General features: G+C 41.8%; 1 protein-coding gene across 3 annotated transcripts in view; it reads left to right on the top strand.

Moving 5' to 3' along the window:
- The window catches only part of LOC115366579 (ras and Rab interactor 2), a 41855-nt gene that overhangs the window by 22211 nt on the left and 2804 nt on the right, over positions 1-16840 (top strand). For all 3 annotated transcript variants that reach the window (XM_030062107.1, XM_030062100.1, XM_030062116.1), the window contains exons 7-12: positions 2143-2215; positions 3116-3207; positions 7671-9116; positions 13230-13312; positions 14139-14364; positions 15547-15678. In XM_030062107.1, coding sequence (XP_029917967.1) covers positions 2143-2215; positions 3116-3207; positions 7671-9116; positions 13230-13312; positions 14139-14364; positions 15547-15678 — 2052 coding nt within the window. The remainder of the gene's footprint in view (positions 1-2142; positions 2216-3115; positions 3208-7670; positions 9117-13229; positions 13313-14138; positions 14365-15546; positions 15679-16840) is intronic.

The following is a 16840-nucleotide window of genomic DNA, read 5'->3' as shown; positions in this document are numbered from 1 at the left end:
ATGTTTCATTTTCGATTTTAGTAAACAGTTTCGTTTATAGTCACGCACCTCAGACAATGTTGCCTCATATTTTGACTCATAAGTTTTAACGTCAGACATAAGTTTTGTAAGTATTCTGCATAATTAGTGTGGACTATATGTGTCTTTCAGTCACCTGAATATATCTTGCTCAGCCACCACAGACTCTGCAGTCATGCTCTATTATTGGTCACAGAGTTAAAACTCATATCCTGTCCGCCCCCACATACTGTGTAGTAGGGCTGTAGTCAATCAGAGAAAATCTTGGTCGACTAAAGTCCTGAAATTTCGACCAAAAGTCGACTAATCGGGGGGCAGCGGGAATACAAAAAAAAAGCTGCCGTCGTCGCGGGTGTGTGCGCCTGCAGTTATAAAACGATTAGACTAAAACTTTGAAATATGCCAATTCTGATATGTTTATACTCAAAACTGACGGAGCAACCTAACGCAGACATGTTAGCTTACCGTTTTTAGGTGATATGCCATGTTGGTTGTTGAGCTGTGATACACAAACTGTTGTTTGCAAAGTTTGCATTCGACTTTTTTTCCATCTATTTTGGTAAAATGCTGCCACACTGACGACGTCTTTGACATGGTAGAGGACTAAATGTTCATTAAACGTTCTTAATTAAGCAAGTAGTCGGAAAACCAGACCTAATTTTTTCTTCAATTCAGAACATACCGGCCTACCTATCTGTCTCCGCCAGTGGGTTGGGCTAATCCAAAATTGTGAAAACAAGGGGGGTGTTCTGAAGACAGACTGTTACCTGTGAAACCGTTTCTTCTGAAAACACCCCCATTAGCACTTAGTGCTTTACTCCTGATAAAATTAACACGGCAAATAATCGACCAATCAGATTTTGGTCGACCAAGAACGTATCGACCAATAAATCGACCAGTCGACTAACAGACTACAGCCCTACTGTGTAGACTAAAACCCACACACATACAGTAGTGTGGGAGTGCCAGCTTACAACTAGAGGGACATCAGAGTGACAAGTGAAAGACACTGGGCAGATCGGTGGTAATGTGTGTATCTGTGTGGCATGTTGAAAAAGAGCATGCAGTCTCAAAAGCTCTTTGACTTGATTGATAGTCCTAAACTGAAATAGTCTCAGCTATCCTTTGTGCTCATTTGCAGCCTTTTCTGTGCACCTGCAGCAAACCTGAACCTTGTTATGCAGCTCTGTCAGTATCATTAAACACCACTGTCTCACTGAATTCCTGCTATAAAGTAATACACGATTCTCCTGCAGTAAATAATTCCCTCATAAATCTGTTGCTGCATTTAACTTTTATTACGTAGACGTTTTGCTGAGCATGCATTTATCATTTTCACAAATCCTCTTCTCATATCCGCCACCGTGTTCAGAGTCACATGTCTTTTGACACTGCATTAACACTGACACAGTGTACACTGCAGTGCATTATACTGTATGTGTATTGTATTCTGTGGGGTGTGGGGCAGTCATAAATTTGGAATATCAGCAATACTGAAACACGAAACAGTCAAGATATTGGAAAAAGATACAACGAATGCACTAAAAGAGGTTTGACATGGTTAGAAACTGTGATGACTTTATAATAAAAGTAATTTAGATGATCATTTTATATGCATTTATATAAGCTGATAATGTTTAGTTCTACACTGAGCAGTGGTGCTTAAGTACTGGGGCATGAATTATCAGCCTAATGGAGCAACGATAGTGTCAAACTGTGATGACATCCCAGCTGTTGGATTTTCCCTGCTGCAATGGCAAAACACATGGGATGGGAGGGGAGTGCCTTTGGCCTGGTTTGGCCTTCAGATATGGGTCAGCTGCTCTCCAGTTGGCCTCTCAATGCTGCATGTGCAGAGACTGCTGCATTGGACTAGAGTTACTGGGCCCTTAAACAGTCATATTCAGTTCACTGATCAAATGGTGGATATTAACTGTCTTGTAAACAGTGTTTCCACAAAAATCATATCCACATATCCCTGTCAGCACAAATTCTTCATTAAAATGCCAGAACTTTACATATCAAATGTTCCAAAAATGCAAATGCTATGCAAGCAAATGTGTCTGCGTGAGACCCGATGTATGAATTGTAATTCAGGCTATTTATGTTTTCATCTGGTTGCAGCTTTTTCTCTTGAGGGATCTGGAATCAGCTTTGCAGATCTGTTTCGCCTGGTGGCTTTCTACTGCATTAGCAGGTAAATAATGTAACCCCCCCACCCCCCCCCCCACCACCACCACCACCATCCTCCCTGTCTCTCTCTTTCACTCTCTGTGTATCTCTTTTTCCATTTATCCCATCCCCCACTTCTCTAGCTTCTGTCTCGAGTGGGCATTCCTCTGTGATGATTCGAGGGTGGAAACTCCATGGATGAAAATAATGTTTGTTGAGTAAGCAGTCAGCTCTCACTTCTCATTTTAGCTCGTGCCAGCTTGGCAGAGACAGGCAGACAGAGGACTCAGAACCACAAACGAGGGAAATAGGACAAACCTGTGTCGGTCGAGCGCTAATGTCCACCACAGATGGAGAGATGGACCTCAAATAAAAGAAACATCCCAAGTCTCATAAAGCCATATGTTTTTGTACAATTTCGACATGGATCGAAATCCTCAAGAGGTTGTCTGCTTTATAGTGAAAGCATATTGTGTTTTTGTTAGTGTGTTTACAGTAGGGATATTGAAGTCCTTTTCACTTCTCTGTATGCCGGTGTACAATGTTTTGTTTTGCCAACCAAAAATATGGCATCATCACTTTTGGAAGGGGATGTCGCTGTCAACTGAGGACAATCGGTATCACAACTCTGATGACAATGCATGATTGAACATTTATTTTGAAACAACATGTCAGTACTGATCAATCGGAACCACAACTTATTAGTTATTTTCAATTACAATAAATTTTCAAAAGTAATGAGTTTCATAACACTGTGCTGACACATGTGGTCTAAGGACTACATGACCTCACACTGAATGAAAGGACCGCCTCATAAACAGAATACACTGCCAACTACAAAGTACATAGTGACACTTGACATGAATATACATTCCGTGTCTGCTGTATTTCTGACCATATCATTGTCTGTTTTCCCTCCACTTAGGGATGTCCTGCCTTTCACTCTCAAACTCCCAGAGGCCATTGCATCAGCCAAGACTCAGAAAGAGCTGGAGGAGGTGGCTCAGCTTGGAGCAGGTAGTCTGATTCATTATTTAGAGTGCACAACATAGCAAATAGCCAGGGGGCCTGCATGTTTGTGCTACACTCTGCCTCCACATGCAAAGTTTTTAGGGGAACAGATTCATTTTTCTTTGTCAACTCACACTCCCCCAGTCAGGTTTCACGGCAGGTTTAGTCACTCCATCTCTGTCATGTTATTCTAGGCTCAGCTACCACAAAAGTGCAGTGAGTCAGCCTCGTGTGGCAGAGGCCCACTACATAACTCAGTGTGTAGTGTAGGGAGTGGCAGCTGGAAAACTAGACTGCACGCTGTCTAAACACACACATACTGTTGTGCCACATTGACATACCTGAAAACACACAATTACAAGTGTGACTTCAAATATACTGGAGTTAGATGCTGTGTTGTAGTTCCTTTCAAGAATGAAAAGCTGTTTGTGAATCTGTGTTTGCACTCCTGTGTAAATGTGTTCTCTTGCCTTCTTTTGCAAAGCTGTGCTTACATCTGAAGTGGAGGGGGTGGACGTTGAGTAAGACTTTAGCTGTTAGTCAGCTTGTGAGCCTTTCTTAGGATAGAGACAGTCCTAAAGGGAAACTCCCCTTCTCCAGTGGAAAGCTTGTGTTTAAAGGCAAAAAGCAGACTACCTAGGTCTATGTTATGACATCTGAGCACACATATTTGAAACACAAATGGATGCAAGATTTAATCTTCATTGTGTCGCAGTATATTAGCCTTCCCAGAACACATGGAGGGTGTTGTCGTGCTGCTACCAAGATTTTATCAGAGGATTTTGAGGAACAGAGGATTGGAGTTTTGTTAAGGCAATGCAACTCACTTAAACTTGAGTTTGAGTTGCAGATGATGAAGACATAATGATTTGGCCCATAATGTTTGTGAGGATGACATTCACCTCATGATTTATAGGTTGGCTGCACCATGATCTTTTGACAGTTTAAGGGCATCTTTTATGTATTGAAGGAACATGCTGTGTTGGTGGAAATAAGCTTTTTGTCTCACTTACTGTCATTCAGATGAGATGATTGATACCACCACCAATCTCAATAGTATTGTGCCAATGGGGTTATGATAATACTAGGATGTCTAAGGAAATCACTAGCTCCTTCTTTATATGTGTGTCTCATATGCTGGAGGATGAAGGCCTTGTTTGAGTGAGACTGTCTTCCTCCCAGGTGTGACCCCCACCCTCCTCTACTCCTCTGTCCCCCTCATCCCCTGTGTCCTTCTTGTCCTCCTCATTCTTCCCGTCCTCTTCATCTCCCTTATCCTGGCTGTTGTGATGGCTTTGTGGCTGGTTGCTGTCCTGTCCTGCTTTGGCTATTGCTTTGAAAATTTGCCCACTGGGTGGGGACTTATTGTGCACCTGTCTGGCCAGGAGTGGTCTCCTCTCTCCACGGATTTTTTTCATTTTCCCTGTTCCCCCTGGGGGGTAGGACAAATATTTATCCATCCATTTTGGTCCAGGGCTGGACAAACATCCTATGTGGGATGTCTCCAGGACAAAAGGACAAATTTTCAGGGATGTTAATGTCATTATTGTTATGCCTGTCACATAGAAAATGACAAATTGGATCAGCCTAGCACCGATTACAACTAAGGATCTCTTCTCTTGCTGTTACTGTTATTAATCTCTGGCTGTTCCCTCAGGTGACAGGTGCGAGGCCGTGAAAAATGTAATTCTGAAATGAAATTGTGGTTATGATTCTGAAATGTTCTCAGATAAATAAGTAATGAGGCAAAGATACATTTTTATGGTACCATGATATGTTCAAATTCTTGCAAAAGTTTGTTTTCGGCGAGAAACTAGAATTAAATAGGCTGCATCTGTTTGAAGTAGTGCTGGGCAATATATCAATACTATATTGATATTGCGATATGAGACAAGATATCGTCTGGGATGGCATCATATTGACATATTTTGTTATTTCCTAGTTTAAAGGCTTCATAACAGGTACAGGATGCAATTTTCTGAACTTATTAGACTGTTCTAGTTGGTCTGTTATTTGTCTTTACCTGTTTGGTCATCATATTCACATGACTGATCACTGTTTATCAAAACATCTTGTGTAAACATTTTGTGAAAGCACCAACAGTCATCCGTACAATATCATCACAATATCAATATCGAGAAATTTGATTTTGTCCATATCACCCAGCCCTAGTTTGAAGGAGAAGTCTCAGGGAGAAAGTAGCTGTATAGCAGGCAAAAAAGGCTTCTGAAACAGTTATTTTTCATAAAAAGAATCGCAAATACAAAGTGAAATGTTGAATTATGTTAAAGATTGTTTAATAAATTTGAATGATTGAGTTTGTGCTCATTCAAAGATAGTATAATGAAGGCCTAAAAGACAAAATAAATAAATAAATAAATAAGTATCGGTGATCAGCCATATTGTTATTTTAATCACTGGTATCGGCCCAGAGTTTCACAATCAGTGAATCCCTAGTTTGTATCCATATTCACAGCAACTTGCCATAATTTCAATCAACCTATGCTTTGAAATAGGAAATATTTAACACATGACATAAATCCCTTTCCTTTGCTTAATGTCACAAGTATTCACATGAAGAACTATCCACGACTTACTAGGTGCATGGCTATAATCGCTGTATCCAGTGACCAGATAAACCGTTATTCATCAAATAGAGTTCAGAATGTATCTGCAATTAAAACGACTAATGATTCATTTTTATACTTTCATTTTTACTCATCAAAAATACAAAAGATTTATCAGATAAAGGACTTAGTTGTATATTTTCCCCATTCCACAGTGGTTAGGACAGTCACTCCCACAGACATCCTAGTATATAGATCTTTTTCCCAGCTGCCATTTTGACAAAATAGCAGGGTAAACACAGGTGTAATTAATGACATAATTAAGGTTTCGTTCCATTTAGGTCTAAGCTAAATGGCCTAGCCTGGGCCCTGTGGATGTGCATGCTGGCTCACTGTAAAGACTCTTCTACATCTCATCTTAATAATGCTAAGAAAGACAAAAAGCTCATTTGCTCTTTTTCACTCATATCTTAAAGGTACATTGCAGAGGGTCTGTCGACGTGAGGACCCTTTGGACTCAACAGACAAAAAAAATGTGGCATGAATAATTCAACAGCGAGTCAGTCTGATTAGAACCATGTAGGCTCAACCATCACATAACATTTTTATTCCACAAATGAGTCTAAGCGGTTCTCACTTAAACTGACCTTTGCATAGTGCACCTTTAATTTCAGTTAAATATTAACAGAGAACAATGGAAACACAGCCCGTCTTTGTTGAACCACACTATAGTGTAGTCAATTGGTAATATATCTATGACAGGATAAGTGCACAGGAGAGCAAAGAGCAGGGATGGGCAGGCCTGCTGAAGCCTCGCTCCAGAAATAGAGCCACAACGCAAAGTGCTCAATGCTCACGTGCCAGTAGGAATACCACAGTCAAATTTCAGTCCCCAGACACAGAGTTATTCTGAGACATATGAAGCTGAGCTAAACCCAACTGCTTTATTGCCCCAAGAATAGACAAGTTTCCATTTTAATTTCTAGGATGCATTTCAGTTCTTTAGTCAAAACCTTATTCAGAAGACCTACATTCAGAAGTAGTCATGATTTTGTGCCTGTTCAGGTCAGTTTGATTATATAATTATGTTTTATCTAAGTGTTTATGCTGGGATATACAGTAGCTTCTTTCTTTTCAAGTCGTTATCTGTGTGTGTTAGCACGGAACTGTCCTGCTGCATGGCAGCAAACAATGGAGCAATTCAATAAAAAACAGACGAGAACACCAAAATGGGAGCAAATGATCTCCTCTGTTTCAGGGAGGATGCTGGGTCAGTGTGAAGAGAGAGTAGAATGATTAGCACGGCAAATGAATTGAGTGAGGTCAGTACAGATGAATAAAGTCAGAAGGAACAACTGAAAATGAAGCAGGGGCTTATGAGAGGAACAAAGAGCTATACAGAGAAATACAGCCCTATGGAAAAGGAGGGGAGAGGAAAGCATAGCAGGAAGGAGGAGTGGAGGAATTGCGCTGTGTGGTGTGTTTAGTGCCCTCCCACTATGTGATTAGCATGGGTGACTCCCTCTCTGTGTCTCTGGGTGTGTGTCGGCACTCAGTGTATCAGAGCCAAGAGACGCAGGGCTGAACTCGCCACATTTTTACTACCATTGAGACGCAAAGGAGTCACAGAAAGAGCCAGAGAAAGTAGAGAGAAGGAGCAACTTCAGAAAACTTTGAGGAAACATCTGAATAGTAGGTCAGAAATAGTTGAAAATGCTGCCTGTAAAGTTTATATCCACAGGGCTTGTTTGTTTATATTCTTCATATGGTTTTAGTGCAGTTGTTTGAGTATAATGATTACTATCTGGGGACATATTCATCTTGGGAACTGTAGATAATTGATTTAGTATGTGTTTGACTTAGGTTAATGATTGCTTTTTTCTGTTTATGTGTATGTTACAGGCTTCTGGGACTCTGCCCTGGGCAGCCAGTGTCGCCCTTCTCCCCTTCCCTCTCGTCCCCTGAGCCGGACCCTCAGCCCCCAGCGCACTGACAGGAACAGGGGGGCAGAGGGGGCGCAGCAGAGAGTCCAGCGCAGACAGACAGGGACTCACTACGACAGTGCTCCTCCAACACTACGGGGCCGCACTCCACCATCTTCCTACCATTCCACTGGGCCTCTGTGCTTCGTCAACCCCCTTTTTCTTCAAACCCACCACCGCCGTTGTGAGGAAGACTCACCTGTGGATTCCTCAGCATCATATGCTGCAAAGTCAGACAACAGCCCAGGGAATGTGAGCAAATCATCTGTGGCGCCGTTGAGCAAGAGCCTGGGTAGTGATCAACACACAGACAAGATCAAGGTGAACGGCAAGTCACGGCCCCCTCCCCCTCGCCCCCCTCCCCCTCGCTCAATGCCACGCCGGCGCCCTGCTCCTCCTCCACCTGTGCCACCAGCACCTACCCCCAAACCCAAGAGCATGCCAGAGACTGCTGCTGTGGCTACCAGGCAACACCAGTCCCCCACCAGGCGCCCAGCACCATCACGGCCACCAATGGGTGCCAAGAACAGCAGCCCGTCCAAAAAGACCAGTGCACCAATCCCTGTCCCCTCTGTCCCACCGCCTCCTAGACCTAAAAAGCCTGACTTGGAAGCCCATCGCTGCCACATTGCCCTGGATGATGAGACCATCGCCAAAGCCCTGTCCCGTGCCAAGCTTCCCCCCTGCCAGCCACCACCTTCTGTGCCTGACAATTTACTACTGGAGAATGGCGCTGGCAGCCCGCCGAGCCTGACGGGAAAGACCCCCATGCGTGATGGGGGACGCCAGCGGCTCAGCGACATGAGCATGTCTACTTCATCCTCCGACTCTCTGGACTACTCACAGTCTCCTGGCTTCTCCCTGAGCCTGGCCTCTAGCCCGTGCCGACACCACCGCAGCCATCAGGACACAGCTGAGGACAGCAGTGAGGAGGATGAGGACGAGGAGGAAGAGGAGGAGGAAGACTATGGGGTTAGCCTGGAAACTGACTTGGACATGGGGCTCCGTCCGCCCTTCAAAGCCCGGAGGCGCAGGGTTGTAGTGGGGCTAAGCGGGGGCTCCTTCATCCTGCCCAGGGCCCTGAAAGGACACTTCCGCAAGGTGAGCGGGGTGTTCAGCTCCCTCATGACTCCAGAGAGACGGGCTGTGAAGAGGATCGCAGAGCTGTCCAGGGATAAAAGCTCATATTTTGGCTGTCTGGTGCAGGACTACATCAGTTTTGTTCAGGAGAACCGAGGCTGTCACACCTCAGGGATGGATTTTCTGCAGACGCTGAGGCAGTTCATGACCCAGATGAAGGCCTACCTGCGCCAGAGTTCTGAGCTTGATCCCCCCATAGAGTCACTCATACCGGAGGACCAAATTGGTAAGTGCCACTTAGGGGCTCTTGCAACAAAATAGAGAGCGTAGATGAATGCAGACAATGCAGGATGACCAGCACTACACCCAGCTAATTCTTTGCTAAATTGCTGGAGGCATCAAATAATCCAGACTAATAGAACAGATTTCCGCACACTTTATTCATCGATCACTGCAGTATTCACTTTATTGTTAAGCTTTCAGTCTAGCAGGTAGACCAAAAGCATAACAATACTGTGAATACTGCAGAGATATGCGTGTGCAGAAATCTGTTTGATATAGTCAAATCTACAGTTAAGAAGAAAGGCACCCCAAGACCTCTATTTCACAAATGTCACTGCATTATTAGTGTGTTAGTTTCTCTTACGTCCCTGTCTCCCACAGCAATAACTCTGTATGTATTTCTATTCCATAATAAGGGAAGTTAAAGTCTGTGGTTTTACTCCAAAGGAGTTCAAAATGACTTAACTCGTTGACAATGTTCACCGAGTGCCAACGATTGCCATTGGTATGGGAATTAGACCCACTATTTAAAGTGTTCCATATTAGTCTGGGCTAGGACTAGTGTTGAGTTACAGAAATGCCTGTGTGCTGTATCCCAGTGAGTTATTCTAGGCCTGTTCTCGTTGGCATACGTTCACACCACAGTGTCAAGCCTGTGGCTTCATTTTGAAAGGCAGAAGTGCCATTGACTTCAAATTGGATAGTATCAAAAGAGCTATAATAACTATAAGAGGAAGATTGCTGTAGATATGCTCAACTGAGGTCATGATGATTGTAAACTATTCTGTTTGCTGACTCGCGCAGCTTTGTCAGTGATATTTCACTTGGATTACTGCGGACTTGAGCATTTGCATGAATATGTAACCATGCCATTGCGCTGTTCTCAAGCCCCCTTGTTCATTGTAAACAATAACAGCAAAGCCTTGTTCAGAGACAGAGAAGTGGTCCATTCTGGTTGTGCTAACTGACCACAGATACTTACATACAGTATTTCACACTCACACAAATATTCTCTTTTGTAAATGGAAATGCGAGCAAACATAAAGCCGTCCTGTACAACAGCTGAAGACTCAAACTTGAAGTTGAAGGATTTTAACTTATCTGAATTTTATAATCCCATTCTACAGACTGCATAAGCTGACCTCAAGCTATACTTCATTTAACTTAAATCCTTGAAAACTAAAAGAAATAGAAATCTACATGCACTAGAAAAATAGTCAAGCTGTTTAGTAGTCTGCTTGCCATACTTTCGGCATAGTGGAATACCTGAAGCACAGAAAGTTTCCTCTGTTTACTTTTAAATATCAAAGAACAACCAAAAACTGTAAACAGAACGCTGACAGCCTGCTTGACGTCATGCGACAGCGCTGCAGGATATGTTTAAAGGAGAGGAGAAATGGAGCTAAGGCGACTTGAGTGTTCCCGTCTTGAATGTTTACACAGAGATTAAGAGGCAGAGCTCTAATTTACCAAGGACTAAAAAGTCTGGCATCTTGGGAAAGAAATGTCTTTATTTGACTCCAACTTTATTATGTTTGTAGAAAAACGGTCTCATTCAAACATTTGAGTATCCGTAGCAAGACCCTTAAAATTTGACTCTACATGTCAGGTAAAGAGGCAGAACGACCAACTGTGAGCACTCGTGAGGGGAAGGGAAGGAAGGCTGTCGACACACACCCTAGTTTACGGTGGTCATGACTGCTAGGAGCTGTAGAGAGTGGAAGGAGGGAGGATGTGAATGAAGAGGAAAGGCTGTCATTTCAGGACTGTAAATCAGGAAGATCTGGCCTACACAAAGTTCACAACAAATGGGTACAGAAATTACATCATAGTTTACTGATAAGCGATACCGTTTTCCTGAAAATTGTTTTAAAAATTTGAAGGCAGGCTAATTTAAGAAACTTGCCATAACTTATGAACACATTAATATTTCAGGAGACAGCAGAAATTTTAGGAACGTTCACAAAGCTTATTTTTCCAAGCATGCTGTGTTTTATCACTAAGGGATGCTAAAAATGCAAAAATTTCATATCATGTAAACAGCTTAATGGATTCGATATATGCGAACTAGGCTCACGTTTCCATTGATGCATAAGATTTGGTTATGACTGAATAAAGTGGGTGTGGGTGTAGATATGAGGTGTTTATTTGTGTTGCATCATGTAGAGCCTCAGTAATGATTTTGTGATTTATAATTATAAATGTGTCTTTATATTTACAATTATAATTTTATTTATGATGAATAAGCTTTTATGTTGTGAGTGAGTGTGTTTGGTGGCAGTCTGTGGCTGTCTGTTCGTCTGTGTATTCATTTACACTGTATGAGTACGCATGAGTGCATGGAGTATGCGGTTTACGTGATTGTCATTGTGTGACCTCTTTTTTCCCACTGGTGTTAATATTTTAGCGTTTCACTGACTCACTTCACTGACTGAAACGTTGCTCAATGTACAAACGACATGGGCCTTTGTGTCGGACGACAGGAAATCAGCAGTTAGGTAGCGTACGTGTGTGTGTGTGTGTGTGTGTGTGTGTATGTGTGTATGCGAGTCCAAAGGTGTTTACTTCCATGTGTACACAGGAGAACCAGATTAGTGAGCAGTCAAGCTGCTGTAAACCACCCAGGTTTCCCGTTATTCATGAAATCAGATTTCATTGCCTTATTTGCCGTGTGCTACAAAGGGCTGTCAAACTTTAACCTCGGCTGACTCGTTACACTGGAGCTCCTCCATGCCAAGAGCTGCTGTGTTGTAGTGTGAGGTGAATTCTGTGTGAACTCCCTCTGTCTCACTCAAAGGTGAATTTGGTCCACACACTTTTCCTGGAAAGAACAGGCTTCCTGCGTGTGCACACTTGTTTTGTTACACAGTTGCCATCAGTGTGTGTGATTTTACATACCTCTGTCTCTGCTGGGAGTAATGTGTGTTTCCTACTGGAGAACACACCATTACACCATTAAAAATCTATGCACTTATGCACATGTGGTATAATAAGGTGTTTTAGATTAAAGCGTGCACAAAATAGCATATGTTGCTAGGTTAGATGTCAAGTTGTGCGTGTGTGTGTGTGTGTGTGTGTGTGTGGGCGGGGTTGTGAATTGTTGAATATGTGTATCAAGGTCCCGGTGGTGCCAATGAACAATAAAACACAATTGTGACTATGCGACATACTTTACATTCTTGAGGTAGGCAGGAAATTATTTGAAGCTTTTGCAGGACTTAGATACAAATGCAGCCATTATAGAAGTTCAAGTCCAACCTTTTATGGTATGCTTGCTGAATGAATGTTGGATTCATAAATTGCTGCATCTTCTCTGAATGAAATTTCATGGAAAAATCAAGTTTGGCTCTTTTCACCTGTCAGTAGTTACAAGCTAAGATGATAGTCTTGGAACTGGTCAGTCACGGACATTCAAATTACATTGAAAACAAGCTAATTTGGTTTTGTTGTATACTGCTCAAGAAGGAACCCTTTATATTATTGTGTATTGTTTATGCCAGTTGCATTAAGTGCATTAAGGAGGACTTCAACAATGGCAGCCATTGTTACAACACCTTGAATGACTAATACATTTTTTAATATATTAGTCATATCAGGTAGAAGCGGAAAACTCTCCAAGGATAAACCCAATCCCAGCAGAGCCACAGCTATAATATTGGATAGAAATACAATGTACTCTGTGAAAACTCTAAGACTTAGTAAAACGTATTTAACCTTTATAACAAAAACGTGTGTGTAATTTTGCTTAATACTCATGAGCTCAGCTAAATCCTGGTATATTTAAAGCCTCAATGAGATTTAGGTCATGTGAGGTTAGTTTGACTTTGGGTTTATGGCAGTGTTATGGTTTGAACGGGACTGTGAATCACCTTTGGTAAAAGTGAAAAAGTGTTGATGCCAATGAGATGTTTCAACTCAGCCATGGGATTTAAGTGCTTGTATTTGGTCCTACCCAATAGAGAAAGATGATTTTTATTTTGTAAAATAGAAATTGATAATTTCTGGATCTGTAGGTGTTCTCAGACACTAACAAAGACATGAATACATCTCCTGAGTGAATGCTACACCTGTGTGTGTCTCTTTCTTATTATCTGGGTGTTGCTGTCGTCTTCCACAGATCAAGTGCTGGAGAAGGCCATGCACAAGTGCGTGCTGAAGCCTCTGAAGAGAGTGGTGGAGGTAGTGTTACATGACTTCCAGGTGAGACATGAGGATTATTGCATGTTTTTTTTTTTTCTTTTTCTTGTTGTTTGTTTGTTTATGTTTTCCCCATGGTTATAATGTCTGCTATTGGGAATGTTAAACTACATGGAGCTGAACTGTAGAGTCTGTATGCCGTATGACAGTAAGGGTGGGCTAACCTGTCCCTATTAGCTATTAGTGCACAGGTCTGTAGTAATTGATAGGAAATTCAGTCATTATAATAAATGAAAGTTTAAGTGCAAATTGCAGTGCTCTTTGTGAGAAAATGGACATGTAGCTCAGATAAAGAATCTCCTATCCTTAATTTATTTTAGTGAGCGTTTTTCCTCCGCTATCCTTGCTTGTGAAAAACACCTGAAACCCTTTAGAATCCTTAAAATTCCCTGCAGACGGCGAAGGTTATAGATAAAGAAGTAATGACGTAGAAGGTTAAACAGTCATATCTGGACGTTAACTTATTATATCTCAGTAAGAAACCCTCTGAGATAATAGCACCACATTAGGGCAGGCAAAACGTCACTACATTGTTAAGTTACACATTACATAAGAAGAGCCTGATTGAACTATTTATTTTTGTAAAAATTGTGGAATTTCTCTCTGTCAGCCTTGCACAATGCATTTTGCTCTAACAATGCACTTTAATTTTAAACAACATTTACAAAACACTTGTCATAGACTGAAAGTTTATTCCCTGTTTTGTTTTGTGAAGAAACTAACTTTTTTAACTTTGTGAGCCCAAAAAACTGCCAGTGTCAAAGAACAGATCCACCTGGCTGCTGCCTTGGTCACCTTCACCAATAACCCTGTCTTCTGTTTTCTCCAGGTGAGCAGTGGAGCTTGGCAGCAGCTGAAGGAGAACTTGGCCCTGGCTAAGATCAAGAGGCCCCAAGAACTGGGGGTGGATGGGGCCGTGCCCCCTGACCCGATGGCCATCGAGAAGATCCGGCACAAGTTCCAAAACATGAGGAAAATGTATTCCCCTGAGAAAAAGGTGTCACTTTTACTGCGTGTGTGTAAACTCATCTACACCATCATGCAGGACAACTCAGGTATGGAAACGAGTGTTGACATGGTAGGCATATATGTATGTGTGTGCGTGTGTGTGTATAAGTGTGAGTTTGAGACGGCATGTTTTTATTATATAATTATATACACAAATATTTACATATGCATCCATGCGAATCTATTATATGTTTGCAAATAGATCTGTAAAAGTAAAAAAGTAAAAGCTTGATGCCAAACACCCTGAGAAAGGCTGCATGGCCGAAACATGTCGGTGGTTTTAATGTTTAAGCCCTATTAATTAAAGGCCTTTTAAACCTATCAATTCACTTGAGTGCCTGGATTTCACTCTTTTTTCCTCTTTTCATTACTTTCCCCATATACTCCATGAGCACCAGTGAAGGGGATTCCAGTAGCGCTCTTTCCTTTTTTCTAGATCTGTAAAAGTGTTATTGTTGTTTCATGGCTCTTTCGAACACGTCCAGATCATTTAACGTGGTTATTACATAGTTAAGTGTAGTATTTAATTCGTTAATATGATTTTGCTAACAAATGTGTCACTGGGCCACGGGGACTCTTCTTGTACTACACATCTCAGAGAACACATCTCTGGTTATCTTTTGTAAAACAGTGATGTTGGAAATCGACACAGCCATTATAAGGACAGCCTACAGTTTCTCACTATGCTGAAAAAGAGCGGTCAAAGTCAATAGGTTACAAAGGCTGTGAATGCACCTGTAGGCGTGAGTGGTGAACACTGCGGCTGCAAAACTCATCAAAATCCACCTTGTTTGTAGAGATGAATAATAAAGCAATCGTCAAACTGACAAGAGCCAATATTGTATATTTTAGATCCCATTTATTTTCACACTGGACTGGAAACCTGATGTATCCAGAATCCCTTATATGAGTGAACAACTTGCGTCGCTCTTCCCAGATCCCATATTTTCCCATATTTTTCTTAGGATGGCAAAGGTATGAACGAATTGACTTACATTCATTCCCTAAAGCCTTTCCTAATGCTAGCCCTAACCAACTTATGCCTAACCTGAACCATAACCTTAACCAATAAGCCAATGATCATTCAAAATGTAAAAAATTTACTTTGCCATCCTTGGAAAAAAAATTGCCCTCCAGGTGTATATTTGCTCTGTGACCTGTGTAACCACCACACCCGTATTCCACCTTACCTTGCCTCTCCCCTCTCCCCTCTCTGTCTGCCTCCACAGGGAGGATGTATGGTGCTGATGACTTCCTGCCTATGCTGACCTATGTGGTGGCCCAGTGCGACATGCCTCAGCTGGACACAGAGATCCAGTACATGATGGAGCTGCTCGACCCCTCTCTGCTTCACGGTGAAGGTATGTTCAGTCGTCTCATTGTACTTCAGAGGTCCTTGGAACATAGTATACCAGTACTTAAAAAATAATACACTACATAAGCACAACAAAATTTTGTCAGAGACTGAAGAACACATTGTTTGGATTTCAATACCAAGGCTTGCAAATAAAACAGCAATTTCCTGAGCGAGCTCAACACATAGCTCTCTTGCCTCAATAAATTACTGGATTTCTTATGCCGATAGGTTAGGTATGTGGGTTTTCACTTCACGTTATATAATGTTAGCTATTTGGCTCATGAGGTCAGGAACAGAAAACTTCCAGCCTATTGTATAACCTGGTCAAAGGAAGGAATGTTTTGTAGGAAGTGTCAAACTGTAAAGGCAGAGATGTGTTTGAATGGCTGGAATCGGTTCATATCAGCACGGATTTCTGGAGGGTGGGGGTCCCCTGTTAGTTAATTATTTACTTTCCATTTGGAGAATTTTTTCCAACAGCTTCAGTACCCCTTACGGCATTTATGTTATTCTCATCATCATCCTGTTTGTTGAAGAATGTTGTTGGACACAACACATCAAACAGCAATGAAATGAAAGATTAGTTACCTTTTGGCAGACAGTAAGTGTATTTGATCAACAGAGAGAAGATCATGGGGTTTTCTTACACCATAATTTTCTAATCTTTCTTCATTTGTTCTAACAAAGGCTTTCACCTTTAAATGTCTTTGTATACATAAATAAATATAAGGAAAAGCTCCCCTGTTGAGACTGAGAATAGTAGTGCGCCACGGGAGGAAAGTCCATACTTTGGTAGGAGATTCCCGTGGGTGTTTGATTGAATGGGCTGGAATAGATTCAGAGGATAAAAAAGGTTGAACACTCCCTGTAAGAAATATTTTCCCTCCAGAGTGAAACCTCTGTCTCTCTCCTCAGGTCTTTGGCTCTCCCAGGGCTCAATCCTGCTCACATTTTTGAAATACCCAATAAAAGTTGTGGCACATCTGATTGAATTCTCAGACAATGTTTTTCTTTTTTCTTGTATTTCTTTCTTCTTTTTTCATGAAACACGTTCTGTGTTTAATAACAAAATGTTTAATCATGCATTAATGTGGATAAAACATTTTCTGAGCTCTGTTTCTCAACAGAACCAGATGACACCCAATGCACAAGACCTAAATGGAACA

The sequence above is a fragment of the Myripristis murdjan genome, chromosome 1, assembly GCF_902150065.1.
Source record: "Myripristis murdjan chromosome 1, fMyrMur1.1, whole genome shotgun sequence".
NCBI lineage: Eukaryota > Metazoa > Chordata > Actinopteri > Holocentriformes > Holocentridae > Myripristis > Myripristis murdjan.
This window is presented reverse-complemented; position numbering and strand designations above follow the sequence as displayed.